The 27,425-nt window shown below is 45.1% G+C and overlaps 1 protein-coding gene across 2 annotated transcripts in view; it reads right to left on the reverse strand.

The window, feature by feature from the left end:
- The window catches only part of AP1S3 (adaptor related protein complex 1 subunit sigma 3), an 85,802-nt gene extending 66,278 nt beyond the window's left edge, over positions 1–19,524 (reverse strand). The window contains exon 1 of one of the 2 annotated variants that reach the window (XM_030802927.1): positions 19,376–19,524. In XM_030802927.1, the coding sequence (XP_030658787.1) occupies positions 19,376–19,378 (3 nt within the window). In that variant the 5' untranslated portion in view covers positions 19,379–19,524. The remainder of the gene's footprint in view (positions 1–19,375) is intronic. The other variant, XM_030802928.1, reaches the window with a different exon arrangement.
- Positions 19,525–27,425: the final 7,901 nt, after the last annotated feature.

Here is a 27,425-nt window from a genome sequence, read left to right on the forward strand (position 1 = left end):
CTAACTCTTACTACTCTGATTCTAAGCTCTCCCAAGAAATTTTCTGATCATCATCTAACTTCCCAGGAGACTTTTTTCCAAAAAAAGACAAACATGCTGACCAAATAATAAGAACATGGTATTCTACACGACAATTACATTCATCAATAAAAATGACCCACTGCATAGCAGGCATGATGCTGGGCACTTTTATATACATTATATTGTTTAACCCACAAATCTAGGCAATGCGTCATATTGAAGACAAAAAAGATTAAGTTGTTGACAGTTGGAAGACTTTCCCAGAATTATCAAAATATAGGTGGCAGGGTAGGTATCAAATGCAGCTTGGATTCTATACCTCTATAAAAAATGTCCAGCTGGGCACATTCATTCACTCCTGTAATCCCAGCACTTTTGGAGGCCAAAGTAGGTGGATCTCTTGAGCTTAAGAGTTTGAGACCAGCCTGGGCAATATGGCAAAACCCAGTCTCTACTAAAAATATAAAAATAAGCTGGGCATCATGATGTGCACCTGTAGTCCCAGCTACTTGGGAGGCTGAGGCAGGAGAATCACTTGAGTCCAGGAGGCAGAGGTTGCAGTGAGCCAAGATTGAGCCACTGCACTCCAGCCTGGGCAACAGAGGGAGAGTGAGACTCCATCTCAAAAAAAAAAACAAAAAAAAAGTCCAAGTTTCCAAGATAATCTGGAAGGAAAAGGAGTGTCTGTAGGCATCCTGGAAGCATATGAAAAATTTTGCAATTACAAGCAATGCTCTTGGGAAAAGACCCAGAAATGTTAGCAAATTTTCTTTTCTTTTTTGAGATGGCATCTTGCTCTGTCACCCAGGCAGGAGTGCAGTGGTGCAGTCTCAACTCATTGCAACCTCCGTCTCCTGGGTTCAAGCTATTCTTCTGCCTCAGCCTCCTGACTAGCTGGGATTATAGGCACGCGCCACCACAACCAGATAATTTTTGTATTTTTAGTAGAGACGGGGTCTCACCGTGTTGGCCAGGCTGGTCTCAAACTCCTGACCTCAAGTGATCAGCCCACCTTGGCCTCCCAAAGCGCTGGGATTACAGGCATGAGCCACTGCACCAGGCCAAATTTTCAAAGTTGTTCTTACACCAGAAATCCTTAAGGACCACTGGCTGCTTTAAAGATGACATCACTTAATGATTATAGATTTAAGCTTCAGGCATGGGGAAATAATTTGATACTATTTTAATTGCCAATAAAGTAACTGTAGGGCTAATTACCTGATAGTGAGCCAGCCTTCATCCTCAAATCCCACTACATATTTTTTCAGGGCCTTTTTCTACACTTATAATGTGATGTGACTGAGGGTTCGTGTGAAATAAATATGGCATTTGTTCTCTACTTGGTGGCTTCCATCTCCCTACATGAAAGTAGCACAGTGAGTGCCAAAACCACGCCCAGCCCTGGACTGTTTTGGTGTCATAGCAAACAGCCATGTGCAGAGAGATTTAACATCTTCGATTTCAAACACTTGCTTTTTGTTTATTTTTAATCATACCTGCCAAGTAGTTGAACTGCATAAAGCTTTTTTGAGGGAGAATGCAACAGATACTTTCAGGTCCTTTTGCTGGAAATAACCTTTCTTTACATCACTCATTGGAGAAAAAGCACACTCTGTTTGCTCACTTCTTCCACTTGCCAAATATTTTAATTCGTTCTTTTAAAATGCAGAAACCTAACCCAATTTTAGCAATGTGTAGCTACAGAAATAAACCATAAAGTCATTGGCATCCATAAATAACTGGCAGTTGGCAATAAAATTGACATTTAATTATATATCTTTCAAGGGTGTTACAAAAATACTGCTTCAAGATGCCTCGTGTAAAAAAACAAAAATTAAAGTCCTACTATCTTTGTGATTATCTAATTTCACAGTTAACCAAAAAAAGAATTTTGCATCCTTTTTGGCCATTTTTGCTCAAGGTCCTAAATTCTTAGTTTCCATAGTCAAGACTCTAGTACAGAATATAATTCTAAATTAGTAGTATATTATAGAAGCACTCATGTTACAAACATTTGCTAGAAACACAGTGACTATTGCAAAGTTTGTTACCTTATATGTTCTGCTTTTTGAACTTTTACTGATAAAATACTATTATATTCACTGGTTATAAAAAATGAGTTCAGGAAAAATGGGATTTAAAAGCTAGTTATATTTAAAAAAAAACCTTAATGTAACACTTGCTAGAAAGACTTAGTGTGGCCTTTAAAATATCAGTGTTTTGACCCTGAAAATGATTTATGTGTAAAAGAGATTGCAACAATGCAAATTTTATTGGCATAATGTTTGCTAAACTAATTGCTCCAGAATTCCTTTCTATCGTCATTTAAAGGCACTTTGATATCAATTTAACTAATAAATCAGACAAGTCTATTATTTCAAGGAAGCTCACTTTTAAAAGGTTTTTTTCTCAGACTGAAATACATTTATCTTGCAATTGATGTAAGATAAAGGTCTTTTTCCCAGTGATTTACACAAGGGACCAGAGTTGAAGTTTTCGCATTTAGGTCCATTACGTTTTAAAATGTTTTATTCTTAAATATACTTAATGGTTTAGAACTTAATATGCATCGACTGACATATAGCTGTTCAATAAATATTTATTGCCTGAGTATTTTTTTTCAAAATGTCCAAGGCAAACATGAGTTCAACTTTTTCTGAGGCACGGGGTGTGCTTGTTTAACTCATCTTATATATAAGAAAATGAACACAAAACTTTAAACTTCACTTTAATACTTTAAATCAGTAACATCTATATGGGTACATACTATCCCTATCATCCAAAAAAAAATCACAGAAAGGCAAGAATTTAAGTTTAAGTGTTTGTCCCAAGCAGCACCTATTACTTTACTCGTATTCTATATACCTAGGAAATGATGAGTCGGTGATTCCAAACTAGGAGAAAAGAAAAAAAAAAAAAGCCAGACCTTCCTGGACTGCCCTCCAGACAAATGTAAGGAGAAAATTTCCTTTGCAAATCAACATTCTCCACCAAATGACTCCACTTTTTCTCGGGGGCTAGATTGCTGACGTTTTGAGGGTACGTGTGTGTTTCCCAAACTCATTCCCATGGGCAGCCAAACCAATCTGCTTTGCAAACGCTGAAACACACCTTTCTGGAACCATTCTCATTGCCCCAGCTCCTCCTTCCCCCATCGTGCCTGAAATACACTTCTCACTAACCTAAGTCTCTAACATACTTTCAGGGTGCTCTCAAAACACATACTTCCCTATACACAGTGAGCCTCCTGACCATACCTTCATCTTCCATGCTCTTGAGAGAAACTCTCTATTTAGAATGACATCCAAGCTGCTCTAGGTATGGATGCCTTCCCTCCCTGGAGCAGAAGCATAATCAGTTTTGCTAACTTTATTTATCTATCTATTTATACATCTATCTATCTATGGCAGAGTCTCACACTGTCGCCCAGGCTGCAGTGTGCAGTGGCACCATCTCAGCTCACTGCAACCTCCACCTCCCGGATTCAAGTGATTTTCCTGCCTTAGCCTCCTGAATAGCTGGGATTACAGGCACCCGCCACCACACCCAGCTAATTTTTTGTATTTTTAGTAGAGATGGACTTTCACTATGTTGGCCAGGCTGGTCTTGAACTCCTGACCTCATGATCCACCTGCCTCGGCCTCCCAAAGTGCTGGGATCACAGGCGTGAGCCACCACACCCAGCCAGTTTTGTTACCTTTTTATCTCTTAATAATGTCCCAATTCTGGTAGGTATTCAATAAATATATGCCTAAAGCAAAATAGTAGTGCTGTGCTGCTTCTCCACTTGATCTCATTGAAGCCAAAACTGCGCTTACTATAGCAGCTAGACACACAGAGATTCGTGAGCAATGCAAGATTCATGAGCAATGCAGCCACGTGCCCCCTATGTGCATGGCTGTTGGCCCCTCCAGCCAGCTGTGGACATGAAAACCCCCATCTTCCAGCCACACCTGGATGAGCCTGGCTCCTGGGCAACAGCAACACAAGGACATATGCTTAACAACTGAGCATCAGGTCAGCCTTGCTTTTGATTCTGACACACTTGGAAAACAACGTACATTATGTTCATAGAAGCATATTATTATTTTCTTGCAGCTGATAACAGACTGAGAGCCAGAAAAGGTTTTTAAGATTGTATCTCAGGCCCAAGTTCTCATTTGACAACCAAAGACAGGCCCCAGAGAAGCTAGATATTGTGGGGAGGTCGCAGTTATCGGCACAGCTGAGTATAGAAATGAAGTCCCCTCATTGTCCAGTCCAGCAATCCTTCCAAACAATATGCTCTTCTGCCTTACTAATGGTGATTGTCTTAAGCTGCTATTAAAATCAACTCCTGGCCAGGCACAGTGGCTCACGCCTATAATCCCAGCACTTTGGGAGGCTGAGATTGGAGGATTGCTTGAGCCTAGGAGTTTGAGACCAGCCTGGGCAATACAGTGAGACCTTGTCTCTACAAAAAAATAGAAAAAATGAGCTGGGCATGGTGTCACAACCTGTAGTCCTAGCTACTCGGGAGGCTGAGGCAAGACGATTGCTTGAGCGCAGGTTGTGGTGAGCCATGATCATTCCACTGCACTCCAGCCTGAGTGACACAGTAAGATCCTGTCTTAAAAAAAAATAAAAATAGGCCAGGCACAATGGCTAATGCCTGTAATCCCAGCACTTTGGGAGGCTGAGGCAGGTGGATCACCTGAGGTCAGGAGTTTGAGACCAACCTTACCAACACGGAGAAACCACATCTCTACTAAAAATACAAAATTAGCCAGGCATGGTGGTGCATTCCTGTAATCCCAGCTACTCAGGAGGCTGAGGCAGAGAATCGCTTTAACCTGGGAGGCGGAGGTTGCAGTGAGCCGAGATCGCGCCATTGCACTCCAGCCTGGGCAATAAGAGCAAAACTCTGTCTCAAAAAAATAAATAAATAAAATAAAAATAAAAGTAAAATAAAATAAACTCCTCTATTACATCAAACTGAAAAGCTTCTGCACAGCAGAGAAAACAACCAACAGAGTGAAGACACAACCTACGAAATGGGAGAAAATATTTGCAATTCATAAATCCAGTAAGAGGTAAGGTACAAAATACATAAGGAACTCAAACAACTCAACAGCAAGAAAAAAAAAAAAAAACCCAACTGAAAAAAAATGGGCAAAAAACCTACATAGACATTTCTTGAAAAAAAGATATACAGATGGCCAACCAGTATATGGGGAAAAAAATGCTCAGCATCACTAATCATCTGGAAATGCAAATTAAGAGCCACAGTGAAATACCACCTCACACCTGTTAGAAAGGCTACTATCAAAAAGATGAAAGATAATAAGTGTTAGCAAGGTTGGAGAAAAGAGACCTTGGTACACTGTTGGTGGGAATAAATTAGTACAGCTATTATAGAAAAGTATCAAGGCCCTCCAAAAATATTAAAAATAGAACTCACATATGATCCAGCAATCCCACTACTGAGTATATACCCAAGGGATATGAAATCAGCATTTGGAGGAGATATCTGCAATCCTAGGTTCATTGCCGCACTCTTCACAATGGCCCAAGATATAGAATCAACCTAAATGTCCATCGCAGATGGATACAGAAATTGTGGTATATATATACAATGGAATACTATTTGGCCTTTAGAAAGAAGAAAACCCTGTCATTTGTGAGAATGTGGATGAACCTGAAAGGCATTCTATTAAGTGAGACAAGCCAAACACAGAAAAAGTACCATATGATCACACTTAAATGTGAAATCAAAGAAAGGCGAAGTCATAGAAGCAGAGAGTAGAATGGTGGTTACCAGGGGCTGGGGGGACAGGGAGGAAATTGAGGAGATATTGGTTGAAGGATACAAACTTTCAGTTAGACAACAGGAGTAAATTCAAGAGGTCTATGGTACAACACGGTGACTATAGTTAATAACAATGTATTATATACTTGAAAATTACTAAGAGTATATTTTATGTGTTCTCATCACACACACACGATTATAAATATGTAGGTAATACATATGCTAATTAGCTTGATTTAACCATTTTGCAATGTGTATACATATCAAAACAGCCTGTTGGACAGTGTAAATTTATACAATTCTTATGTCTCAATTTTTAAAAATAGATTTAAAAAATAAGCTTCCCTTCTCAAAGCACACATTAAAGTGGCAGAGGAAGAGAGCCTGGGGGCAGACATATAGGGGCATAGAGGGAGATAGTAGATGGTTTGCCTTGTTTTTGTTTGTTTTTTGAAATGGGATCTTGCACTAGAGTGCAGTGGTGTGATCATGGCTCACCGCAGCCTCTATTTCCAGGGCTCAATTGATCTTCCCACCTGAGCCTCCTGAGGTGGGACTACAGGCATGCACCACCACACCCAGACACCCAGCTAATTTTTGTATTTTTTTAGTAGAGACGGGGTTTTGCCATATTGCCCAGGTTGGTGTCGAACTTTTGGGCTCATGTAATCAGCCTGCTTCAGGCTCCCAAAGTGCAGGGATTACAGATGTGAGCCACCGGGCCCAGCTATAGATGGTTTTTTGAAGATATACAAAAATATCCAAAAAAGATACATGAGATAATCCACTCAGAGACAAAAGACATACACAGAGACTCCTAAATACACCTGCAATTTCAACAGCATTATACCGTGTGTGGAAGGTAAGGTAAGGTCATCCCCTAAGCCATGCGGTTGAGTGGCTGAGGCACCTCCTGACTTTGGATAACCCACAAGCTACTTTTGACTCATTTCTCCAAATGCAAAAGGCAGGTGGGGTTTTTGAGAATCTTGCTCTGTCACCCAGGCTGAAGTGCAGTAGCGCGATCTCGGCTCACTGCAACCTCCCCCTCCCAGGTCCAAGTGATTCTCCTGCCTCAGCCTCCTGAGTGGCTGGGATTACAGGCGCCTGCCACATGCACAGCTAATTTCTATATTTTCAGTAGAGATAGGGTTTCACCATTTGGCCAGGCTGGTCTCAACTCCTGACCTCAAATGATCCACCCGTCTCGGCCTCCCAAAGTGCTGGGATTGAAGGCGTAAGCCACCGCAACTGGCCTAAAAGGAAGGCATTAATATTTTTTAACTCTAACTTTTTTTTAGGTTTTTTAGTTATGTGAAAAATTCACACGTGAGAAATGTCACTCCAATAATACTGGATAAATAATTCGTTAGTGGGGTTAACCAGAGGGGCAGATCTGGGGAGAAAGGGTGGAGATGGGAGTGTCAATAAGAAAACAGTTCCTCATGGTTGACCTTCACCCAGTTCTCCTCCAGCATTTCTATTTCCTTAACAATTATTCCCTTTCTTTATTCTACTCACTGACCCCTTCCCTCTCACACGCATATCCAGACACTCATACACACACTGTTTTCTGAAGAGCTGAAGGCGGGGTCATCCCACCCTTCCAGGCTCAGCCCCAGGCCTGTCTCTCCCATCTCCTCCCCACTGAATTCCTGCAGTAATTATATAATTTAACAACATACTTCAGAGCTTAATTTTCCACTCTAGATTTGCTATGCATGTAAAAAATTTTGCCCAAAAACATGACAAGTATCTTGTAATCAAGAAACAGATCTTATATTTGTGGGGTTTTTTTCCTATTAATAATAACCACTGCAGTTAAGAACACAAAGATTGCTGGCCACGGTGGCTCAGGCCTGTCATCCCAGCACTTTGGGAGGCCAAGGTGGGTGGATCACCTGAGGTCAGGAGTTTGAGACCAGCCTGGCCAACATGGGGAAACCCCATCTCTACTCAAAAGACAAAAATTAGCTGGGTGTGGTGGTGGGCACCTGTAATCCCAGCTACTTGGGAGGCTAAGGTGGGAGGATCACTTGAACCTGGGACGAGAGGTTGCAGTGAGCTGAGATTGTGCCACTGCACTCCAGCCTGGATGGCAGAGCAAGACTCTGTCTCAAAAAGAACACACAGATGAACAGGTGGGAAATACCCTGAAACAGTATTATTTTTCCATTCATCATTTTTCCCTGACAGAGTAATCAACTTTGAATATATCCACAACACCTGTCAGTTGTTTAATTTTTTCCTATAGTAAATATGCTGATTGAATTTCTCCTGGAGTCCTTTGAGAATCAGACTAGTCCTGTGTTGTGTTTCAAGTCACCCAAGGAGAAAAAAAGAACTGGAAATAGGGAGCAGAAATTCCAGAAAATTTTCAGTACGACTCTGAAGTTGAATAAAACATTAATAACTTGTGGCTAGGTATGGTGGCTTATGCCTGTAATCTCAACACTTTGGGAGGCCAAGGTGGGCAGATCACTTGAGGTCAGGAGTTCGAGACCAGCCTGGTCAACATGGTGAAACCCCATCTCTACTAAAAATACAAAAATTAGCCGACCATAGTGGTGTGCGCCAGTAATCCCAGCTAGCTGAGAGGCTGAGGCATGAGAATTGCTTGAACCCGGGAGGCAGGGGTTACAGTGAGCAGAGATTGCACCACTGCACTTCAGCGTGGGTGACAGAGAGAGACTCCATCTCAAAAACATAACAAAAAAAAAAAAACAAAATTAATAACTTAGGACTCTATTCATATTTCATAGAGGTGCTTTCTTGTTTTTGTTTTTTTAAGACAGGGTCTCACTCTGTCGCCCAGGCTGGAGTTCAGGGGCACAATCTCGGCTCACTGCAACCTCTGCCTTCCAGATTCGAGCAATCTTTCCACCTCAGTCTCCCAAGTAGCTGGGAATACAGGCGAGCACCACCACGCCCAGCTAATTTTGAGATGCTTTTTTTGAACTTTGCTCAAGAGGCTATGCTTAACTATGCTAAACTCAACACCCTGCATGGTAATGACCACTTAATGGTTATTAAGAACTTTCATTTTCTTCCTACTCAACACTCATTAAAAATCTATCCCCAGGGCCTTTTATACCTTGACAAAGATGACTTCAGTTACAAGCAAAATTTTGTAAGAGGCAGGCAATGGTATATCCATCATACCCTTTCAAAGTTTACCACTAACAAACTTCAGGCACCCATCTGAGAGACAAATCTGCCTTATTGTATATTCAAGTCTTGCCCTCCCCCCATAGTTTTTGCAAAGATGGTTGATGTAGACTAGATTATCGTGAGACGAAGTGGACTTTGAAAGGCAGGACTCTCTTATGTAGTGGACTTAGAACTGAAGACATGACTTCTTAGTAATGAAACTGAAGGTAAGTACTTGTTTACACAACAAAATTAAAAAGTTCTATACAGATTTCTGAATCACACTTTAAAAAAAAATGTGAGATTACTGTAATCCTTACCTTCCCCCATCCCCCAATATCTGCAGTCCATAATTTTGTCTTGTTTTGAGATAGTCTCACTTTGTCGCCCAGGTTGGAGTGCAGTGGCATGATCTCAGCTCACTGCAACCTCCACCTCCTAGGTTCAAGCTATTCTCCTGCCTCAACCTCCGAAGTAACTGGGATTACAGGGGTTTGCCACCACACCCAGCTACATTTTTTTTTTATTTTTAGTAGAAATGGGGCTTTACCATGTTGGCCTGGCTGGTCTCGAACTCCTGATCTCAAGTGATCTACCTACCTCAGCCTCCCAAAGTGCTGAGATTATAGGCATGAGCCACTATGCCCGGCTGATTTTGTTTATTTCATCAGTTTAAATAAATTTCTCAGAGGAAAAAAAAAATTCTGAAGTATTTTCATTAGCTTTTCCCATTTCTCTTAGAAATAGCCCTGGCTAGGCTGGGTGCTGTAATCCCATCACTTTGGGAGGCCAAGGCGGGCTGATCACCTGAGGTCAGGAGTTCAAGACCAGCCTGGCCAACATGGTGAAACCGCGTCCTACTTAAAATACAAAAATTAGCCGGGCGTGGTAGCAGGTGCCTGTAATCCCAGCTACTCAGGAGGCTAGGGCAGGAGAATTGCTTGAACCCAGGAGGTGAAGGTTGCAGTGAGCCGAGATCATGCCATTGCACTCCAGCCTGGGGTACAAGAGAGAGACTTCATCTAAAAAAAAAAAAAAGAAGAAGAAAAGAAAAAGAAATGGCCCTGGCTAGCATTTATGAAATGTGTTCCAGGTGCCAGGCCCTGTGCTGATTGAACCAAGCAGTCTTATTCCATGCTCAGGTGATCTCATGAAATGGGAGGAACCAAGTATCTAAGATCACAGCACTCATACAGGGCCCTGGGGTCATCCCCCTCACCACATTCTCCTCTCTTTTTTTTTTTTTTTTTTTTTTTGAGACAGACTCTCACTCTGTTGCCCAGGCTGGAGTGCAGTGGCACAATCTCGGCTCACTGCAAACTCCGCCTCCCAGGTTCAAGGGATTCTTTTGCCTCAGCCTCCCGAGTAGCTGGGATTACAGGCGTGCACCACTATGCCCAGCTAATTTTTTGTCAAGGCCAACACTGCCCCTACCCCAAGTGCCACGTCTGGGTCCCCACATGGCCCACCTGCAACTTCCCAGGAAATAAAACTGAGATGACTCAAGAATGATTAATATTAAATTCTTCTCCTGTGTGATTGATCCAAAATGTTTACAGAGCTGAGAGAACTCCTCACCAAGAATGTGAGCTCCGTGCAAGCAGGTGGCTTCTGGCTTGTTCAACACAATCTCTGAGGCCCAGACCCAGGGCTGGTTTCTGTGGACACAAGGTCATTACATGGAGAAGCCCTGCATTCAAAAGGACCCAAAACTTGGTTTAATGCTCTGCTGTCATTGTCTTGAAATTCCCAGTAAACTTTGAAAAAGGGATCCTGCATTTTATTTTTATTTTATTTTTTTGAGACTGAGTCTCACTCTGTCACCCAGGCTGGAGTGCAGTGGCGCGATCTCCGATCTCGGCTCACTGAAACCTCCACCCCCCAGGTTCAAGCGATTCTCAGCCTCCTGACTAGCTGGGATTACAGGAGCCTGCCACTGCACCCAGATCGTTTTTGTATTTTTAGTAGAGACGGGGCTTCACCATCTTGGCCAAGCTGGTCTTGAACTCCTGACCTGGTGATCCACCCGCGTTGGCCTCCCAAAGTGCTGGGATTACAGGCATAAGCCACTGCACCCAGCCAGAACCCAGCGTTTTCATTTTGCACTGGACACCGCAAATTACGTAGCCACTCCTGCCTGTCATGGGGCAGGCATCCAAATTATTTGTCCAATATACCTATGAATGAGTTAGTGGAAGCTGCCTTAGAAAATGGGTCAATAAGCCATGACTTACAGGCCAAATCTGGCCTTCTGCCTGCTGTTGTAAATAAAGTTTTATTAAAACACAGCTCCAGCCAGACACAGTGGCTCATGTCTATACTCCCAACACTTTGGGAGGCCAAGACGGGAGGATCACCTGAGGTGAGGAGTTCAAGACCAGCCTGGCCAACATGGCAAAACCCTGTCTCTACTAAAAATACAAAAATTAGCTTGGGAGGCCAAGGCGGGGGGGATCACTTGAGGTCAGGAGTTCGAGACCAGCCTGACCAACATGGAGAAACCTCGTCTCTACCAAAAATACAAAATTAGCCGGGCGTGGTGGCACATTCCTGTAATCCCAGCTACTCGGGAGGCTGAGGCAGGAGAATCACTTGAACCTGGGAGGCAGAGGTTGCAGTGAGCCGAGATCGTGCCATTGCACTCCAGCCTGGGCAACAAGAGCGAAACTCCATCTCAAAAAAAAGTTTAAAATTAGCTGGGTAAGGTGGCAGACACCTGTAATCCCAGCTACTTGGGAGACTGAGGCAGGAGTATCACTTGAACCCAGGAGGCAGAGGTTGCAGTGAGCTGAGATCACACCACTGTGCTCCAGCCTGGGCGACAGAGTGAGACTCCATCTCAAAAAAAAAAAAAACAAAAAAAAAAAAACCACAGCTCCATCCATTTGTGTCTTGTCCACGGCATTTTCACTCTACAACAGAAGAGTTGAGGAATACTGAAAGACCGTAGGGTCCACAAAGCCTAAAATATTTACTATCCGGCCTTTTACGTAGAAAGTTCACTGTCCTCTGCTTTAGTAAATTGTCTCTCCAAATTTTCTATCCAAATAACTGTAACAGCAGGAAAGGCAGGTGGCCTCATGAGACCAGGAGGGTAGCCTAAGCTGCAAGCCATAAACTATATATGTCTTAGGGTTTGTGTGTGTGAATTTTGCATCCGGGAGCCAAATATATTAGTGTATTAATATAAAAATATTTTCTCGGCTGGGCACTGTGGATCACACCTATAATCCTAGCACTTTGGGAGGCCGAGGCAGGCAGATCACTTGAGGTCAGGAGTTTGAGACCAGCCTGACCAACATGGTGAAACCCCATCTCTAGCAAAAATACAAAAATTAGCTGGGCGTGTTGGCATGCACTTGTAGTCCCAGCTACTCAGGAGACCGAGGCAGGAGAACCGCTTGAACCTGGGAGGCAGAGGTTGCAGTGGGCCGAGATTACGCCACTGCACTCCAGCCTGGGTGACAGAGTGAGATTCCCTCTCCAAAAAAAAATTATCATTCTGAACAATGCTCCAGGGATGAGTCGTATTTATCACTTGACAACTCCTGTCTACAAGGATGAGTACACAGAAGATATGGGCACCCCAGTTTGCAAACCATGCCTTCATTCCTCATCTTTGATATACCCAGTGTGGAAGGAAGTCTCCTGTAGCATTTCAGTGTCCACTGAGCTTCAACCCACACCAATCATTTCTTACCAGCCCAGAAAATCCTGTTAGAGAAGATCCAACAAGGACATTAAATACGGAATCTCTTGTGCACTTATTCTTAACTGAATGTACTAGGTCCATGCCCCATTGCACTGAAAGACTAATGAGGGATCATATTTTGCCCCAGGCAGTTTCAGAAGCTACTGAGAGGCAGGAATTTCAGAGCCCAGAGATGCCTGTAAGAAAGTTTTTAGAAAAGGGATGTTGGCAGAGGCCAGTTTCCTCGTGATGGTCGATAGCATTCTATTTCCAACTTGAATGATTTTCAGTATCCCTTTTTCACTGTTAAAATTTTTAATTTACCTTATTACTAGCAGTGATACAAGAAATACATTTTTTTTCTTTTTAACAGAGACTGAGTCTCACTGGTCTCAAACTCCTGGGCTCAAGCAATCCTCCCTCCTCAGCCTCCCAAAGTGCTGGCATGAGCCTCCAACCCTGGCCCCTTTCTCTTTTGGAGATAGGATCTCACTCTGTCACCCAGGCTGGACTGCAGTGGCACAATCACGGCTCACTGCAGCCTTGACTTCCTGGGCTCAGGTGATCCTCTCATCTCAGCCTCTCAAATAGCTGGGACTACATGGGTGCACTACCACGCCCGGCTAATACTTTTTGTATTTTTTGTAAAGATGGGGTTTCGCCATGTTGCCTGGGCTGGTCTCGAACTTCCAGACTCAAGCAATCCACACACCTTGGCCTCCCAAAGTGTTAAGATTACAGGTGTGAGCCACCGTGCCCGGTCAAGAAATGCATTTCCTTAGTCAGGGTGCTGGCTGGATAGTTTCATATGCCACTGAGAGAATTTAGGAGCATTTGCCTCTGACATTTGTGTACATTCTTTCGTGTCATAGGTTATGGGGGAGCTTCACATGGTTTAAAGAGAGTTTTCCTGGATACTTCAGGTTAAACAGAGAAAGTATCAGGGAAAACAAGGTATACCACAAAGGGAGACTCTGAGAGAGAAAAAGACAGGCCCCAGGGAAGAAATGAACCACAGAACCACAGTGAAGTTTCAGGTGTCTGGGAGAAACACTGGCTATGGTAACAACAAAACAATATCAAAAGAACAATTCAGGAAGACATCAAGAAGTACTTGTTCTGTTGGCCAGGCACGGTGGCTCATGCCTGTAATCCCAGCACTTTGGGAGGCTGAGGCGGGCAGATCACCAGGTCAGGAGATCGAGACGATCCTGGCTAACATGGTGAAACCCCGTCTCCATTAAAAATACAAAAAAATTAGCCGGGCGTGGTGGCGGGCGCCTGTAGTCCCAGCTACTCGGGAGGCTGAAGCAGGAGAATGGTGTGAACCCAGGATGCAGAGCTTGCAGTGAGCAGAGATCATGCCACTGCACTCCAGCCTGCCTGGGTGACAGAGTGAGACTCTGTCTCAAAAAAAAAAAGGTATTTATTCTGGGGATTATTAAAGGAGTTTTCTGTGTGTGTGTGTGTGTGTGTGTGTGTGTGTGTGTGTGTGTGTGTGTGTTGGAAAGGGGAGTAGTTTTATCATTATGTCTTAAAATGAAATAATTCATGGGACCCAAAAGGGCAGACATTGACAACACAGTTCAGCAAATACACAGTGTGCTGCTTCCTTACAGCTGTTGTTGGCAAAATGCCACACAAAAGTTATCAGCAGTTGACAGTACTCACCACAAAAAAATAAACAAACAAACAAACAAAAAAACGAGTGATAGAAACTCAGAAATAACAATCCTGGTGAGGAGTAAATACAAGTCTCACTGGTGTTTTTGGGAGACCTGTGGGAAGCGCCAGTGGAGGTGAGCTCTCTTGGGACAACTGAACACCACAAAGGGTCATTTCTCCCCTGATTCCAAAGCCCTCGATCTTACACAAACTGCTGGCCAGCAGCCTAGACCAAGTCTCCGAGGAGGAAAGCACTCATTAGTGTAATAGACCGCTTCACCCTCAAACTGGAACTTAAATTGCCAAAATCATTACATGCTTATTACAATAATTGAAACTTCAGACCATAAAATTGATACAGAAGGGGAAGGGGGCGTGGCAGGACCTACAGGTTCATAGTTCAGTTTTTCCACCCTCACCCTCCACAACTCCATGAGATTACAATGAACAAGGGAATTTTTTTTTTTTTTTTTTTTTTAGGAGAAGGGTGTACTCCTACTATTTCAAACTTAAATATATTCTGAATAAGAAATGGCTTTCCAGTTCTGTTTGGTAAGTTCTCTCAAGTCAGATTTTAAATCATACACCCCAAAAAAATCCTGGATATTTTTTTTAGCATAAGTCTATCCTACTTTACATAAATAACATACATTATGAGAGCAAAATTTGCAACACAAAAAGATGGTTATTCATGTTTCCAAAGGCATCACCATTTGAGTTTCTTTCAATAGGTGGCTCTACTGTTTTGTTCACAATGTGGTTTTGAGTCACCTCAACTTTTCAGAAGCACATGGACTACATACATCAAAGTCCACTTGTGCTTTTATTAAAAGTACCCCAAAGCATTTCAAATGTCACCATATACATCCCCACAGCTATCTTGTTAAAGGCAAAATAAATAAATACCTACACACATACATACATACATAAACAACATAATCCTCCTCCATCTGTCAACATTGCCAACCATTCAACAGTACATTCTGCCCCATAAGCCTTTTTAAGCACACTGGGCTCAGCCCGTGGGATTCCTGAAGTGCAATAGCCCTAACACTGTTTTCCAAGATAGAGATTTCTAAAAGGTGAGATGGAGAAGTACACAGTTGCTTCAAACAGTGTGATCCAGATACAAACACAGTCCCAACACGCACCAGATATGAAATCTCTGTGCCAGAAACCAGGGTCACTGGCACCATGGAATCAAGAACCACTTCCTGTGTGTAAAGTACTAGGTGCCTAGATCTGCCAGTAAGTATCTATCAGTTTCCTAGCATAAGAGTCAGCAAAAGTCAGGAATGAAGCAGCAGGAAAGACAGGGAGTTACATAGTGAGCCTCAACAAAGATCTCAGAGGTGCTGGACACTAGCGAGGGCCGCCGATTCTTTCTTACAACTTGAAGGTAATAACAGAGGAGAGGTGATGGTTACTGAGCACTTACGACGGCAAAGCTGCTTGAAGCACCTTCACACGCATTCACTCGTGGTACCTGTTAAATTCCAGGACGGTGATTATGAAACTTTTCGGATGCCTTTACCCTCTTTATTTATTTATTTGAGATGGAGTTTTGTTCTTGTTGCCCAGGCTGGAGTGCAATGGCACGATCTTGGCTCACCACAACCTCCACCTCCCGGGTTCAAGCGAGATTCTCTTGCCTCAGCCTCCCAAGTAGCTGGGATTACAGGCATGTGCCACCACACCCAGCTAATTTTGTATTTTTAGTAGAGACACGGTTTCTCCATGTTGGTCAGGCTGGTCTCAAACTCCCGACTTTAGGTGATCCGCCTGCCAATCCCAAAGACCTTTTTGTTGATGTGGATTATATCTACTGATATTTATTGTATTTGAAATTAAAATAAAAAATAGATATTAATATATTTTAAAACAATACAGCTTGGGCAACATAGGTAGGCTCCATTTCTACAAAAAGTAAAAAATTCCACTGGGCCCAGTTTTTCATGCCTATAATCTCAGCACTTTGATTACATGAGTTCAGGAGTTCAAGACCAGCCTAGGCAACAAAGTAAGACCTCATTTATACAAAAATCAAAAAATTACCTGGGCATGATGGCACACACCTGTGGTCCCAGCTACATGGAAGGCTGAGGTAGGAGGATGCCTTGAGTCCAGTAGGTTGAGGCTGGAGTAAGCCATGTTCATGCTACTGCACTCTACTCTGGGTGATAGAACAAGCCTTGTCTCAAAATAAATAAATAATTAGCTGGGCATGGTGGCACGTATCTACAGTCCCAGCTACTCAGGAAGCTGAGATAGGAGGGTTGCTGGAGCCCAGGAGGTTAAGGCTGATGTGAGCCATGATCACACCACTGCACTCAGCTTGGGCGACACAGAGACCCTGTCTCAAAAATAAATAAATACAAAGAAAAAACAATAGTAAACCTATTACACATTAAACATAAATAACATTTTTATGACCAATAACAATATTTTTCCAAAGCAAAAAAAAAAAAAATTAGTAAAAAGCATGGCATTGTTTTACAATTTTGCAATCTCCTTAATGTCTGGGCTTATCAAAGACAGTTGGACTTTCCTATCTGCATCTGTGTTCAATCTGTTGTACTATCTCAGCTTATGTAGACATAAGAAAACTTCACTGTAGTCTTGTGAGAATGAGAATGAAATGGGAAAATTAAAATCTTAGTATTATTATGAAAATAGTTTTGACCTTGCAGACCTCCAGTAAAAGTCTTGGGGACTCCTGGGGGTACTCAGGCCACACTTTCAGAACCTCTGCCTTATAAGTTAGGAGATATTGTCTCCATTTTTCATATGGGCAAACTGAGACAGAGAGGTCAAGGAATTGTCCAAGGCCATACTGCTAGAATAGCTCAGAGTAGCTAAAATGCAATGAGCATAACAGATTTAACCTCATTTGTTTGTTGCAAGGATTGAACGAGATCGTGAATATAAAGAGTGGGACATCCTGCTTGTCTTATCACAAATGCCCAATAACATTAATGTTTCCCCGCCAGGTGCGGTGGCTCATGCCTGTAATGCCAGCACTTTGGGAGGCCGACGCAGGTGGATCACGAGGTCAGGAGTTTGAGACCAGCCTGGCCGACATGGCAAAACCCCGTCTCTACTAAAAATACAAAAATTAGCTGGGCGTGGTGGCGGGTGCCTGTAATCCCAGCTACTTAGGAGGCTGAGGCAGGAGAATTGCTTGAACTCGGGAGACGGAGGTTGCAGTGGGCCAAGATCACGCCACTGCACTCCAGCCTGGGTGACAGAGCAAGACTCTGTCTCGAAGAAAAAAAAAAAATTAATGTTTCCCATTTGGCAAAAGCTGGTAGAAAAGCTGGAGAAACTTCCCACATTTCTGATCAACTCATCACACGTATGACACCAGCAAGAAAAAATAAAACTCCACCACAGGTATTGTCCAGATGAGCAGCTTTTCCTCATAGACCAAACCTTGGTCCATTCCTCAGCACAAAGGCAGCCTTTGATGACTCAGAAACGCAGGGCCTTATTCCAGCCTCCGTTAGGCAAATTACATTGGTGGACTGGGCATCTGTCACATAGTTCCTTGGGAAACTTGAGCAAGCCAAGAAACCTGCTCCATTATTTACAGCATTGTTTTTGCATCACGCTGTATTTACAAGGAACCCTCAACAGACAAAAATGACGCCGCTAGTGTGTGCAGCCAAACCTTTAACAGGAACCAGCCTCTGCGGTCTTGCTGGCCAGGTGCTTAGCACTCCCGGGCTCTCTTTGTTGATCAACTTTCTTAGCCCACGTGGCCCACCCACTCCTGCCTCCGGTGGGCCCACAGGGTGCAGGTCACTTCCCTTCTGTGGATTTGGGAAGTGGTCACACACTTGGGGAAGTGGGACTAGTGACATTCAGACCACCACACTCTTAAAAGGCTGCCCCTAAACAGCAGGCAAGAGCAAGAGGAGCCTGAGCTATCGCTTCCACCCAAGTGCAGGTCACCAGATCTCTCACCAGCAGGGCTGCAGCCAGCCTCAGCTTCCAACCTGACCTCCTATCCCCTGCCCTTACACACCCCAGTCCGTTCTCCAACCACAGCCAAAGGGATCTCTTAAAAGTGCACACCAGGCCGGGTGCAATGACTCACCCCTGTAATCCCTACACTTTGGGAGGCCGAGGCAGGCGGATCACCTGAGGTCAGGAGTTCGAGACCAGCCTGGCCAATATGGTGAAACCCCGTCTCTACTAAAAATACAAAAATTAGCTGGGTGTGGTGGCACAGGCCTCTAATCCCCGTTACTCGGGAGGCTGAGGCAGGAGAATCGCTTGAACCCAGGAGGCAGAGCCGAGACCACACCACTGCACTTCAGCCTGGGCGACAGAGTGAGATCCGTCTCAAAAAAACAAAAGTGCACAAAGGGTAAGGTCAGTTTTCTTGCTAAAACGTCCCCAAGGTTTCCCCTACTCAGTTGGAACCAAAGCCAAACTCCTTATTTTGGCCTATAAAAACCCGCCTCAACTGGCAGATGCCCACCTCTCCTGCCACAGACAAGGCCTTCTCCCCTCCGCTTTGCTCTCTCTAATCCACCTGTAGCGCCCCTCCAGGACCTCCAGCAGCTAGAATGTCATGTCCTTGAAGAGGCTTTGCCAAATGAAAAGTTGCCACTCCACCCGGTTGTATTTGAGACTTCAGAGCGCTTCTTACTCTAGAAGTTCTCTTCATTTTACTTGCATATTGCATGTTTCCCTCCCTCCGCTCCCCCTCCTAGAAGGTAAGCTTCCTGGAGAACAGGGGCTCCTCCTGGTCCCCCGCGACATCCCCAGCGCCCAGCACTGAGCCCGGCACAGGCTAAGCACTCAGCTAACGCGGATCGAATGAATGAATGGAGCCGCAGCGCCGACTTGCCGCAGGAATCCCGGGCAAGCGATCCTGGCGCGTCCGCACCGTCCGGGGCGGTGGGGCCACAGGGACGCACGGTTCGGGTGGCCAGGCGGGACTCGGCCCGCACCCCCACCCGGCCGCGCGTCGGGCCCGGCCGCCCCAGGTGCCTCCCCGGAGCGCGAGCGCCCCCACCGCCTAGCCGGGTCGGCGGTTCTCCCGCACTCACCATCGTGGCTGGGCCGCCGCCGCCCCCGCCTTGCGAGCAAGGAGCGCTGGAGAAGCGAGGGCGAGAGGCGAGCGCAGGAGCCGGTGCGGCTGACAGGTGAGGCGCCCGGCTTAGACCATGGCTGCTTCCCACAATGCCCTCGCGCTGAAAGTTTGCAGACTCCTCCCAGCGCGGCTGCCTCCTCACTGCAGGCTCCTCCCCGCTGCCTTCTCCCCGCGTGCTCCTCCCCGCTCCCCCCCTCCTCGCCCTCCTGCTCTCCTTCTTTCTTCCTTTCCCCTTCCTCCTCCCTTCTCCTCCCCCTCCTCCTCCCTCCTTTCTGCCTCTCCTCTGTACCCCCTTCCCGCCCCCGCCTCGGCCGCAGCTGTTCCCGCCCCGCGCCGGCCGCACCTGGAGCGAATGCACCTGCGCGCGCGCGAGTGCCTCTGTACCCCGACATCCCGCAGCTCGGCGCGGGTGGGCAGGCGAGAGCGCGTGGCCCGCCAGGAACTCCCTGCGCGGGGAACTCCGTGCACGGAGAACACCAGGGACCTTTTGCGATTCTGCCGCGCGAGTGTGTCCTGTATTCCTTCCACAAGCGTTTATCAGACCTGGCAAAGATACTTCCACTCGCAGAAAGTGCTGGGGGCTGCCTTATCCTAAGCCTCCTAGTGAGGGAGCAGTTGGAACAGAAAGAACTAGAAGCGATTTCTTATCCCCTTCTGCCGCATTTCACTTTTTAAAAAGTAAACTCTGCAGTCTAAGGGCAAAGATCATTTTAAGCAGGCCCCCATTTATTTATTTATTTATTTAGAGACGGAGTGTCGCTCTGTCGCCCCGTCTAGAGTGCAGTGGGGCGATCTCGGCTCCCTGCAACCTCAGCCTCCTGCGTTCAGGGTGATCCACCCGCCTCGGCCTCCCAAGGTGCTGGGATTACAGGCATGAGCCACTGCGCCTGGCAGCACCCCCCCTTTTAAGAAGTATCTCCTAAGAAGTTGTGGTGTAGAAAGTTCGTTCTCCAATTTCTCTCCTCCCCTTGACTTTTCTTAAATCTAGGGCGTTGAGAGTCTCTAAACCCCCAAGCTGTAAGCAGAGTTTTTTTCTTTTTTCTTTTAATTATATTTACCAGATAGACTAGATGTAAGCAGAGTTTTGAATGCATATTTATGTTTTTGAGAAAGGGAGTCCGCTGGTTTTATCAAATAGCTAAAGAGATCCTAGACCCTGCAAAAGTTAAGAATCATTTCCTAGGCCAGGCGTGGTGGCTCACGCCTGTAATCCCAACACTTTGGGAGGCCGAGGTGGGCGGATCGCTTGAGACCAGAAGTTCGAGACAAGCCTAGCTAACCTGGTGAAACGCCGTCTCTACTAAAAATACAAAAATTAGCTAGGTGTGGTGGCACACACCTGTAGTCCCAGCTACTAGGGAGGCTGAGGCAGGAGAGAATCGCTTGAACCCGGGAGGCAAAGGTTGCAGTGAGCTGAGATCATCTAGCCTAGGTAACAGAGTGAGACTCAGTCTGAAAAAAAAAAAAAAAAAAAAAAAGTCATTTCCTGGGTGGTCCCTGGAACCCCAAATCAGTGAAAGTCCTTCCCAGGATGCGTTGTGTACCTTCTTAGGGATGTAGGCCCACCCAGGTGACTGAAAATAAGGGGAACTCCATCCACCCCCCGCAATCATACTGCAAATATTCATCACTCTAGGTCAGGCCCTACAACAGGAGCCTGGGGGACCCAGCTGGGAACAAACAGGTGGTCTGTCTCCTGGAGCTTACAGACTCTTGTGGGACAACACATAATAAACAAGTAAATAAAATATAAGAAATTAAGATGAGTGCCAAGAAGGAGATATTTGAGTTCCTGGGATGGGCAGAGGGAAGCTACATTGATTTAGCTGAGTGGCCAGGTAAGTGCCCGGTGGGGAGGTGACAGAAGACTTGGATGTGAGAAGCCAGTGCTCTGAAGAAGAAGAAAAAAAAGTCCTTCAAAAAAGGCCTCTATGTGAGTTAAGTGCCAGGAGGCCCAGAGGTAAGCAGGGGCCAGAGGCAATGAGTGTTCTCTACATTAGGGCATCACTGCAAGCCCCCAGGAGAGCCACAGCCTCCAGCCTCAAAGCTCTCAAACCTGGACTTGTAGCATTCTGCCGGGGGCATTGGAAGAGGACTATTTGACAACAGTTAAACCCCAGGCGATGGGATGATTTTGCTTCCTGAAAGAAATGTGAATCTAGGACAGCTACTTTTTAACTCCTGTGTTCTTCCCCCAGGGTCTCTTCCTTCCCAATCTCAGGACATCATGCTTTATCTAACTAGATAGAATCTAATCTTTGTGCTTCTCTTCCTTTCTAGGTAACTTCAGGGCAGGGCCCAGCTCTGTGCCACCATCCAGAGCCTTCTGCTGTAAGGGTTTCTTTGCTAGTGGGAAAGAAATGGAATTACTACAGGTGAATTTCAAAGCTAAAGAAATCTCAGGCCGGGCGCCGTGGCTCATGCCTGTAACCCCAGGACTTTGGGAGACTGAGGCGGGGGGGGGGATCACCTGACGTCAAGAGTTCAAGACCAGCCTGGCCAACATGGTGAAACCCCTAATACAAAAATTAGCTGGGTGTGGTGGCAGGTGCCTGTAATCCCAGCTACTCAGGAGGCTGAGGCAGGAGAATCGCTTGAACCCTGGAGGCGGAGTTTGCAGTGAGCCGAGATCCCCACTGTACTCCAGCCTGGACAACACTACGAGATTCTCTCAAAAGAAAAAAGAAAAAAAAAAAAGCTAAAGAAATCATCTCAGTGCTCTTGCCATGACAGTTAAGTCAAATATTAAAGCAGGAGAGGCCAGTAATCCCAGCCCTTTGGGAGGCTGAGGCAGGTGCATCACCTGAGGTCAGGAGTTTGAGACCACCCTGACTAACATGGTGAAACCCTGTCTCTACTAAATACAAAAAATTAGCCAGGCATGGTGGCACATGCCTGTAATCCCAGCTACTTGGGAGGCTGAGACAAGAGAATGGCTTGAACCTGGGAGATGGAGGTTGCAGTGAGCCGAGATTGTGCCATTGCACTCCAGCCTGGGCAACAAGAGCTAAACTACATCTCAAAAAATAAAAATTAAAAAAATAAAGCAGGAGAAGATTCCCTTACTGTGTGGCTCATGGTTGGAGGGGGTGTAATTAAAGATGTAGAGGTTGAGGGGGGGCAGGTAACTTAAAAATTATTAGTGTCCTTTGCCTTCCCTCCTGGCCTGGCTGAGATAGGCAGAGGATGCTCTCTGGGGCCTCTGCCACCCAGTGTTTTTCCCTCCAGATTCTCACACCATACCCCAAATCACCGAAGAGGGAGGCCTACAGTGAGCTGGACACTTCACAGGGTTATCTTAGCTGCCTCCAAAACAATCCATAAGAAAGGGAGCACTGTGGCCATGGTACAGATGAGAGCCTGAGGCTCAGAGGCTCAACAGCAATAATAAGAGGCAGGCCGGGCACAGTGGCTCAGGCTTGTAATCCCAGCGCTTTGGGAGGCCAAGGCAGGAGGATTGCTTAAGGTCGGGAGTTTGAGATCAGTCTGGGCAACATGGGAAGACCCCATCTCTATTTTAAAAATAATAATAATAAAATAAGTATAAAAAGAAGCTAATAAGAGGCAGGGATAAGCCTAGAATCAAGGCACTAAGATTCGAGTTGGTTCCCCCTAAAACCCTACCCCTGACAGACCTACTCAGAACACAACAGTGAGAGTTAAGCAGTGTTTATTTCATCACTCATTTGTCTCAGAAGACTAACATGCATTTTTAAGCTTTGACTTCTCCTTTAAAAAAAAAAATTCTGTAGAGATAGGATCTTACTATGTTGCCCAGGTTGATCTTGAGAATCCCTGGCCTCAACGAATCCTCCTGTCTTGGCCTCCCAAGGTGCTGGGATTACAAGCATGAGCCACCACACCCAGCCTTAGTCTTGACTTCTGTATCCCATCTTCGCTCCTGTTCAAACTCCTGACTCCACATCAGGCCCACCAATAGCAAAACCTCAGGGAGGACCCAGAGGCCCTATCACTCAAGATGTACCAGTCTAAAGAGGAGTTCCCTGGTCAGATCCTAAAGAGGCTTTTAGATTCAAAATCTAATGTCCTAGAAGACAAGTACAGTGTATTACATGGTCCTGGTTAGGTTGTTTATGAGCTGGTGCATGTGATTTTGTGTGTGTACATTTACTCATAAGACAATGCCCTGGCATTTAGTCAACTTGATTTAGGAGTTTCACTTCTCAGATCATTCTGTATTTAAATATTAGCAGAAGATACAGAGAGAATGCAGTAAAAGCCACCATCAAGTCCACAGAGGGAGAAGAGCAAGTTAGGGACATGATAATAAAGTAAAATAATAATAATCTATAAACCAAAATACTAACTTCCTAGAAATTGAGATGGATCAAGCTGTGAGTTTAAGAAACTGAAAGAAGCAAAGGAGAGGCCAACTTCAAAGTCAGCTTATGCAGTGCCTTCACAGGCATTAACTGAAGCCTGTTCCTGCTGTTCTTTAATGCCCTCTTATTAATGTCTTAAGTAATCAACATCTCCAGTAATCCCTTCTGCAGCATTCAGGAATTCATCTTGTCATGGTGAAACTTTTAGTATGAGGCCTTATCCTCTTTAGAAACCCCCTTTACTTTTCAAAAGAGGGCCTATTATTCCAAATGGAAAAACTCTACTTAATATATTTCTAAAGAATATTTTCAGAAAATTTTTAATTATAAAATAATATAGGTTCATTGCAGATTTAGAAAACACAGAAAGGTGTTATTTTAAAACCTCACTCTAGGCTGGGCACAGTAGCTCACCCCTCTAATCCCAGCGCTTTGGGAGGCTGAGGCTGGCGGATCACCTAAGGTTAGGAGTTCAAGACTAGCCTGGCCAACATAGTGAAACCCCATCTCTACTAAAAATACAAACATTAGCCGGGCATGGTGGTGGATGCCTGTAATCACAGCTACTTAGGAGGCTGAAGCAAGAGAATCTCTTGAACCCAGGAAGCAAGGGTTGCAGTGAGCTGAGACCACGCCATTGCACTCCAGCCTGGGCAACAAGAACAAACCTCCATCTCAAAAAATAAAAAATAAAAATAAAATAAAACCTTACTCTATTTCTGCCAACAAGAGGCCAGGTGAGGTGGCTCATGCCTGTAATTCCAGCACTTTGGGAAGCTGAGGCTGGTGGATGCCTGAGGTCGGGAGTTCGAGACCAGCCTGGCCAACATGCTGAAACCCTGTCTCTACTAAAAATACAAAAATTAGCTGGGCATGGTGGAGCATACTTGTAATCCCAGCTACTTAGGAGGCTGAAGCAAGAGAATTGCTTGAACCCGCGAGGCAGAGGTTGCAGTGAGCTGAGATTGCGCCACTGCACTCCAGTCTGGACGACAGAGCAAGACTCTGTCTCAAAAAATATAATAATAATACTAATTCTACCAATAAGAAATAACTATTGTTATATTTGGTTTATTTTCTTGCATATTTGTATTCTACAGAGATAGAAAAGGATAGAAAGATTTTTTTTTTTTTTGGACAGGGTCTCACTTTGTTGCCCAGGCTGGAGTGCACTAGCATGATCTCACCTCACTGTAGCCTCGACCTCCCTGGTTCGAGTGATCCTCCTGCCTCAACCCCCCATGTAGCTGGGACTACAGGCATGCACCACCACACCCAGCTAATTTTTGTATTTTTCTTAGAGACGGGGTTTTGCCATGTTGCCCAGGCTGGTGCCAAACTCCTGAGCTCAAGCAATCCACCTGCCTCAGCCTCCCAAAGGCTGGGATTATGGGCGTGAGCCACCGTGCCCAGCTGAAATTCTGTTTTTAAAACCAAAATTGAAATTCTATTGCTGTGGTTTGAATGAGAGTTCCCTCTAAATTTCATGTTGAAACTTAATCCCCACAGTGGTAGTTTTAAGAGGTGGGGCCTTTGCAGAAGTGATGATTAGTGGATTAATGGATTAGTACCTTACCAAAGGGCTGGAGGAAACTAGCTTAGTCCCTTTTTAGCCTTCCATCCCTTCCACCACGTGAGGACTCAACTTTCACCCCCTGGAGGATGCAGCAACAAGGCACCATCGTGGAATAGAGACTGAGCCCTCACCAGACATTGAACCTGCTGATGCCTTGATCTTGGACTTCCAGCCTCCTCCAGAACTGTGAGAAATCAAATTTTTTTTTTTTTTTTTTTTTTTTTTTTTTTTTTTTTTTTTTTTTGAGCAAGAGTCTCGCTCTGTCACCAGGCTGGTGTGCAGTGGTGCAATCTTGGCTCGCTGCAACCTCCGCCTCCCGGGTTCAAGCGATTCCCCTTCCTCAGCCTCCCAAGTAGCTAGGATTACAAATGCATGCCACCATGCCCAGCTAATTTTTGTATTTTTTTAGTAGAGACAGGGTTTCACCATGTTGGCCAGGATGGTCTCGATCTCCTGACCTCATGATCCGCCCACCTCAGCCTCCCAAATTGCTGAGATTACAGGCATGAGCCACCACACCTTGCGACAAGTCAATTTCTATTCCTTATAAATTATCCAGTCTTAGGCATTTTGTTACAGTAGCATGAACAGACTGAGACACCTACTCTGTGTACTCTTTTGCATCCTACTGGGTTTCTTGTAGTAGCATAGTTATGGAACAAATATTGTTTGAACATCTACTCTGTGATAAGAACTGTGCTTGGCACTGGGCATAGAACAGTGAAGAGAGGAGTCGTGGTCCCTCTCAGGGTTAATGTACAGTGTTATGGGGGAAGACGAATATGAAATAAATAATAGCATACATAAATGTTTAATTATCATGAATGCTCTGAAAGGAAAGGATAAGATGCTAGCAAACATGCAACAAAGAAATTGCTGGTGGACATTTCCTGTTTGCCTCTCCAGAGTCCATTCCCCTGCTTCCTGCAATTTTCACTTTGGGTTTGGGGACCCAACCCACACATAAACTCTTAACTTTAGGGGTGGCACATGATGCTCTCCTGGCCAATCAGAATATTGCTTTCCCACAGCAATAATGATTGGTTCTAAAATAAGCATATTCCCAGAGTCAAATAATTCAAGCCAATAAGACTAAATTCTGGGCTGGGTGTGGTGGCTCACACCTGTCATCCCAGCACTTTGGGAGGCTGAGGCAGACGGATCACCTGAGGTCAGGAGTTCGAGACCTGCCTGACCAACATGGCACAACCCCATCTCTACTAAAAACACAAAAATTAGCTGGGCGTGGTGGTGGGCACCTGTAATTCCAACTACTCAGGAGGCTGAGGCAGGAGAATCACTTGAGCCTGGGAGGCAGAAGTTGCAGTGAGCCGAGATTGCGCCATTGCACTTCAGCCTAAGCGAAAGAGTGAGACTCCGTCTCAGAAAAAAAAAAAAGACTCAATTCTGGGACATTTTGTGGAACCCTCTTGGAGTGCATCCACTCTTCCTATTAGGCTTGAATATGAAGGAAGAAGCTACAGCAGCTGCAGCCAGTTTAGCACCATGAAGGCTGAGCTTCTCTATGGAGCCAACATCAAGGATTGGACTAAGAGGTGGAGAGATACACAGGTCCTAGTGACACTTTTTGAGGCCTACATCAAACCTGATGCTAACCCTGGACTTTGCAGTTACCTGAACCAATTTGGGTTGTCACTTGTGACCAAGTTGATTCAGGACATAAAAGAGTCAGGGAACAGAAGTATAAACTTAGGCCTGAGGAATGAGCGAGAATTAAGCTGGCCTGGAGCAGAAATGAAACACAAAGAGCAGTTGAAGCAGAGGAGACAGCCTGGTCATGAGCAAGAGACCTGGAGCAGGAGAGGCCACAGAATATTGCAGCAAGAATGCCCGAGTTCAGGAAGGGGGTGGATCATGCAGGTCCTTGGAGGTCTCATTAAGGATTCGGAATGGGAGACCAAGAAATGGAGATCATTTAAGGCTTACACAAGCAGTGAAGTGGCAAGATCATGCTTTAGAGATGTTTATTAATAATTCCATAATCTGGCCGGATGCAATGGCTCACACCTATAATCCCAGCCCTTTGGGAGGCCAAGGTGGGTGGATCACTTGAGGTCAGGAGTTCA

Source organism: Nomascus leucogenys, chromosome 22a (genome assembly GCF_006542625.1).
Source record: "Nomascus leucogenys isolate Asia chromosome 22a, Asia_NLE_v1, whole genome shotgun sequence".
Lineage (NCBI taxonomy): Eukaryota > Metazoa > Chordata > Mammalia > Primates > Hylobatidae > Nomascus > Nomascus leucogenys.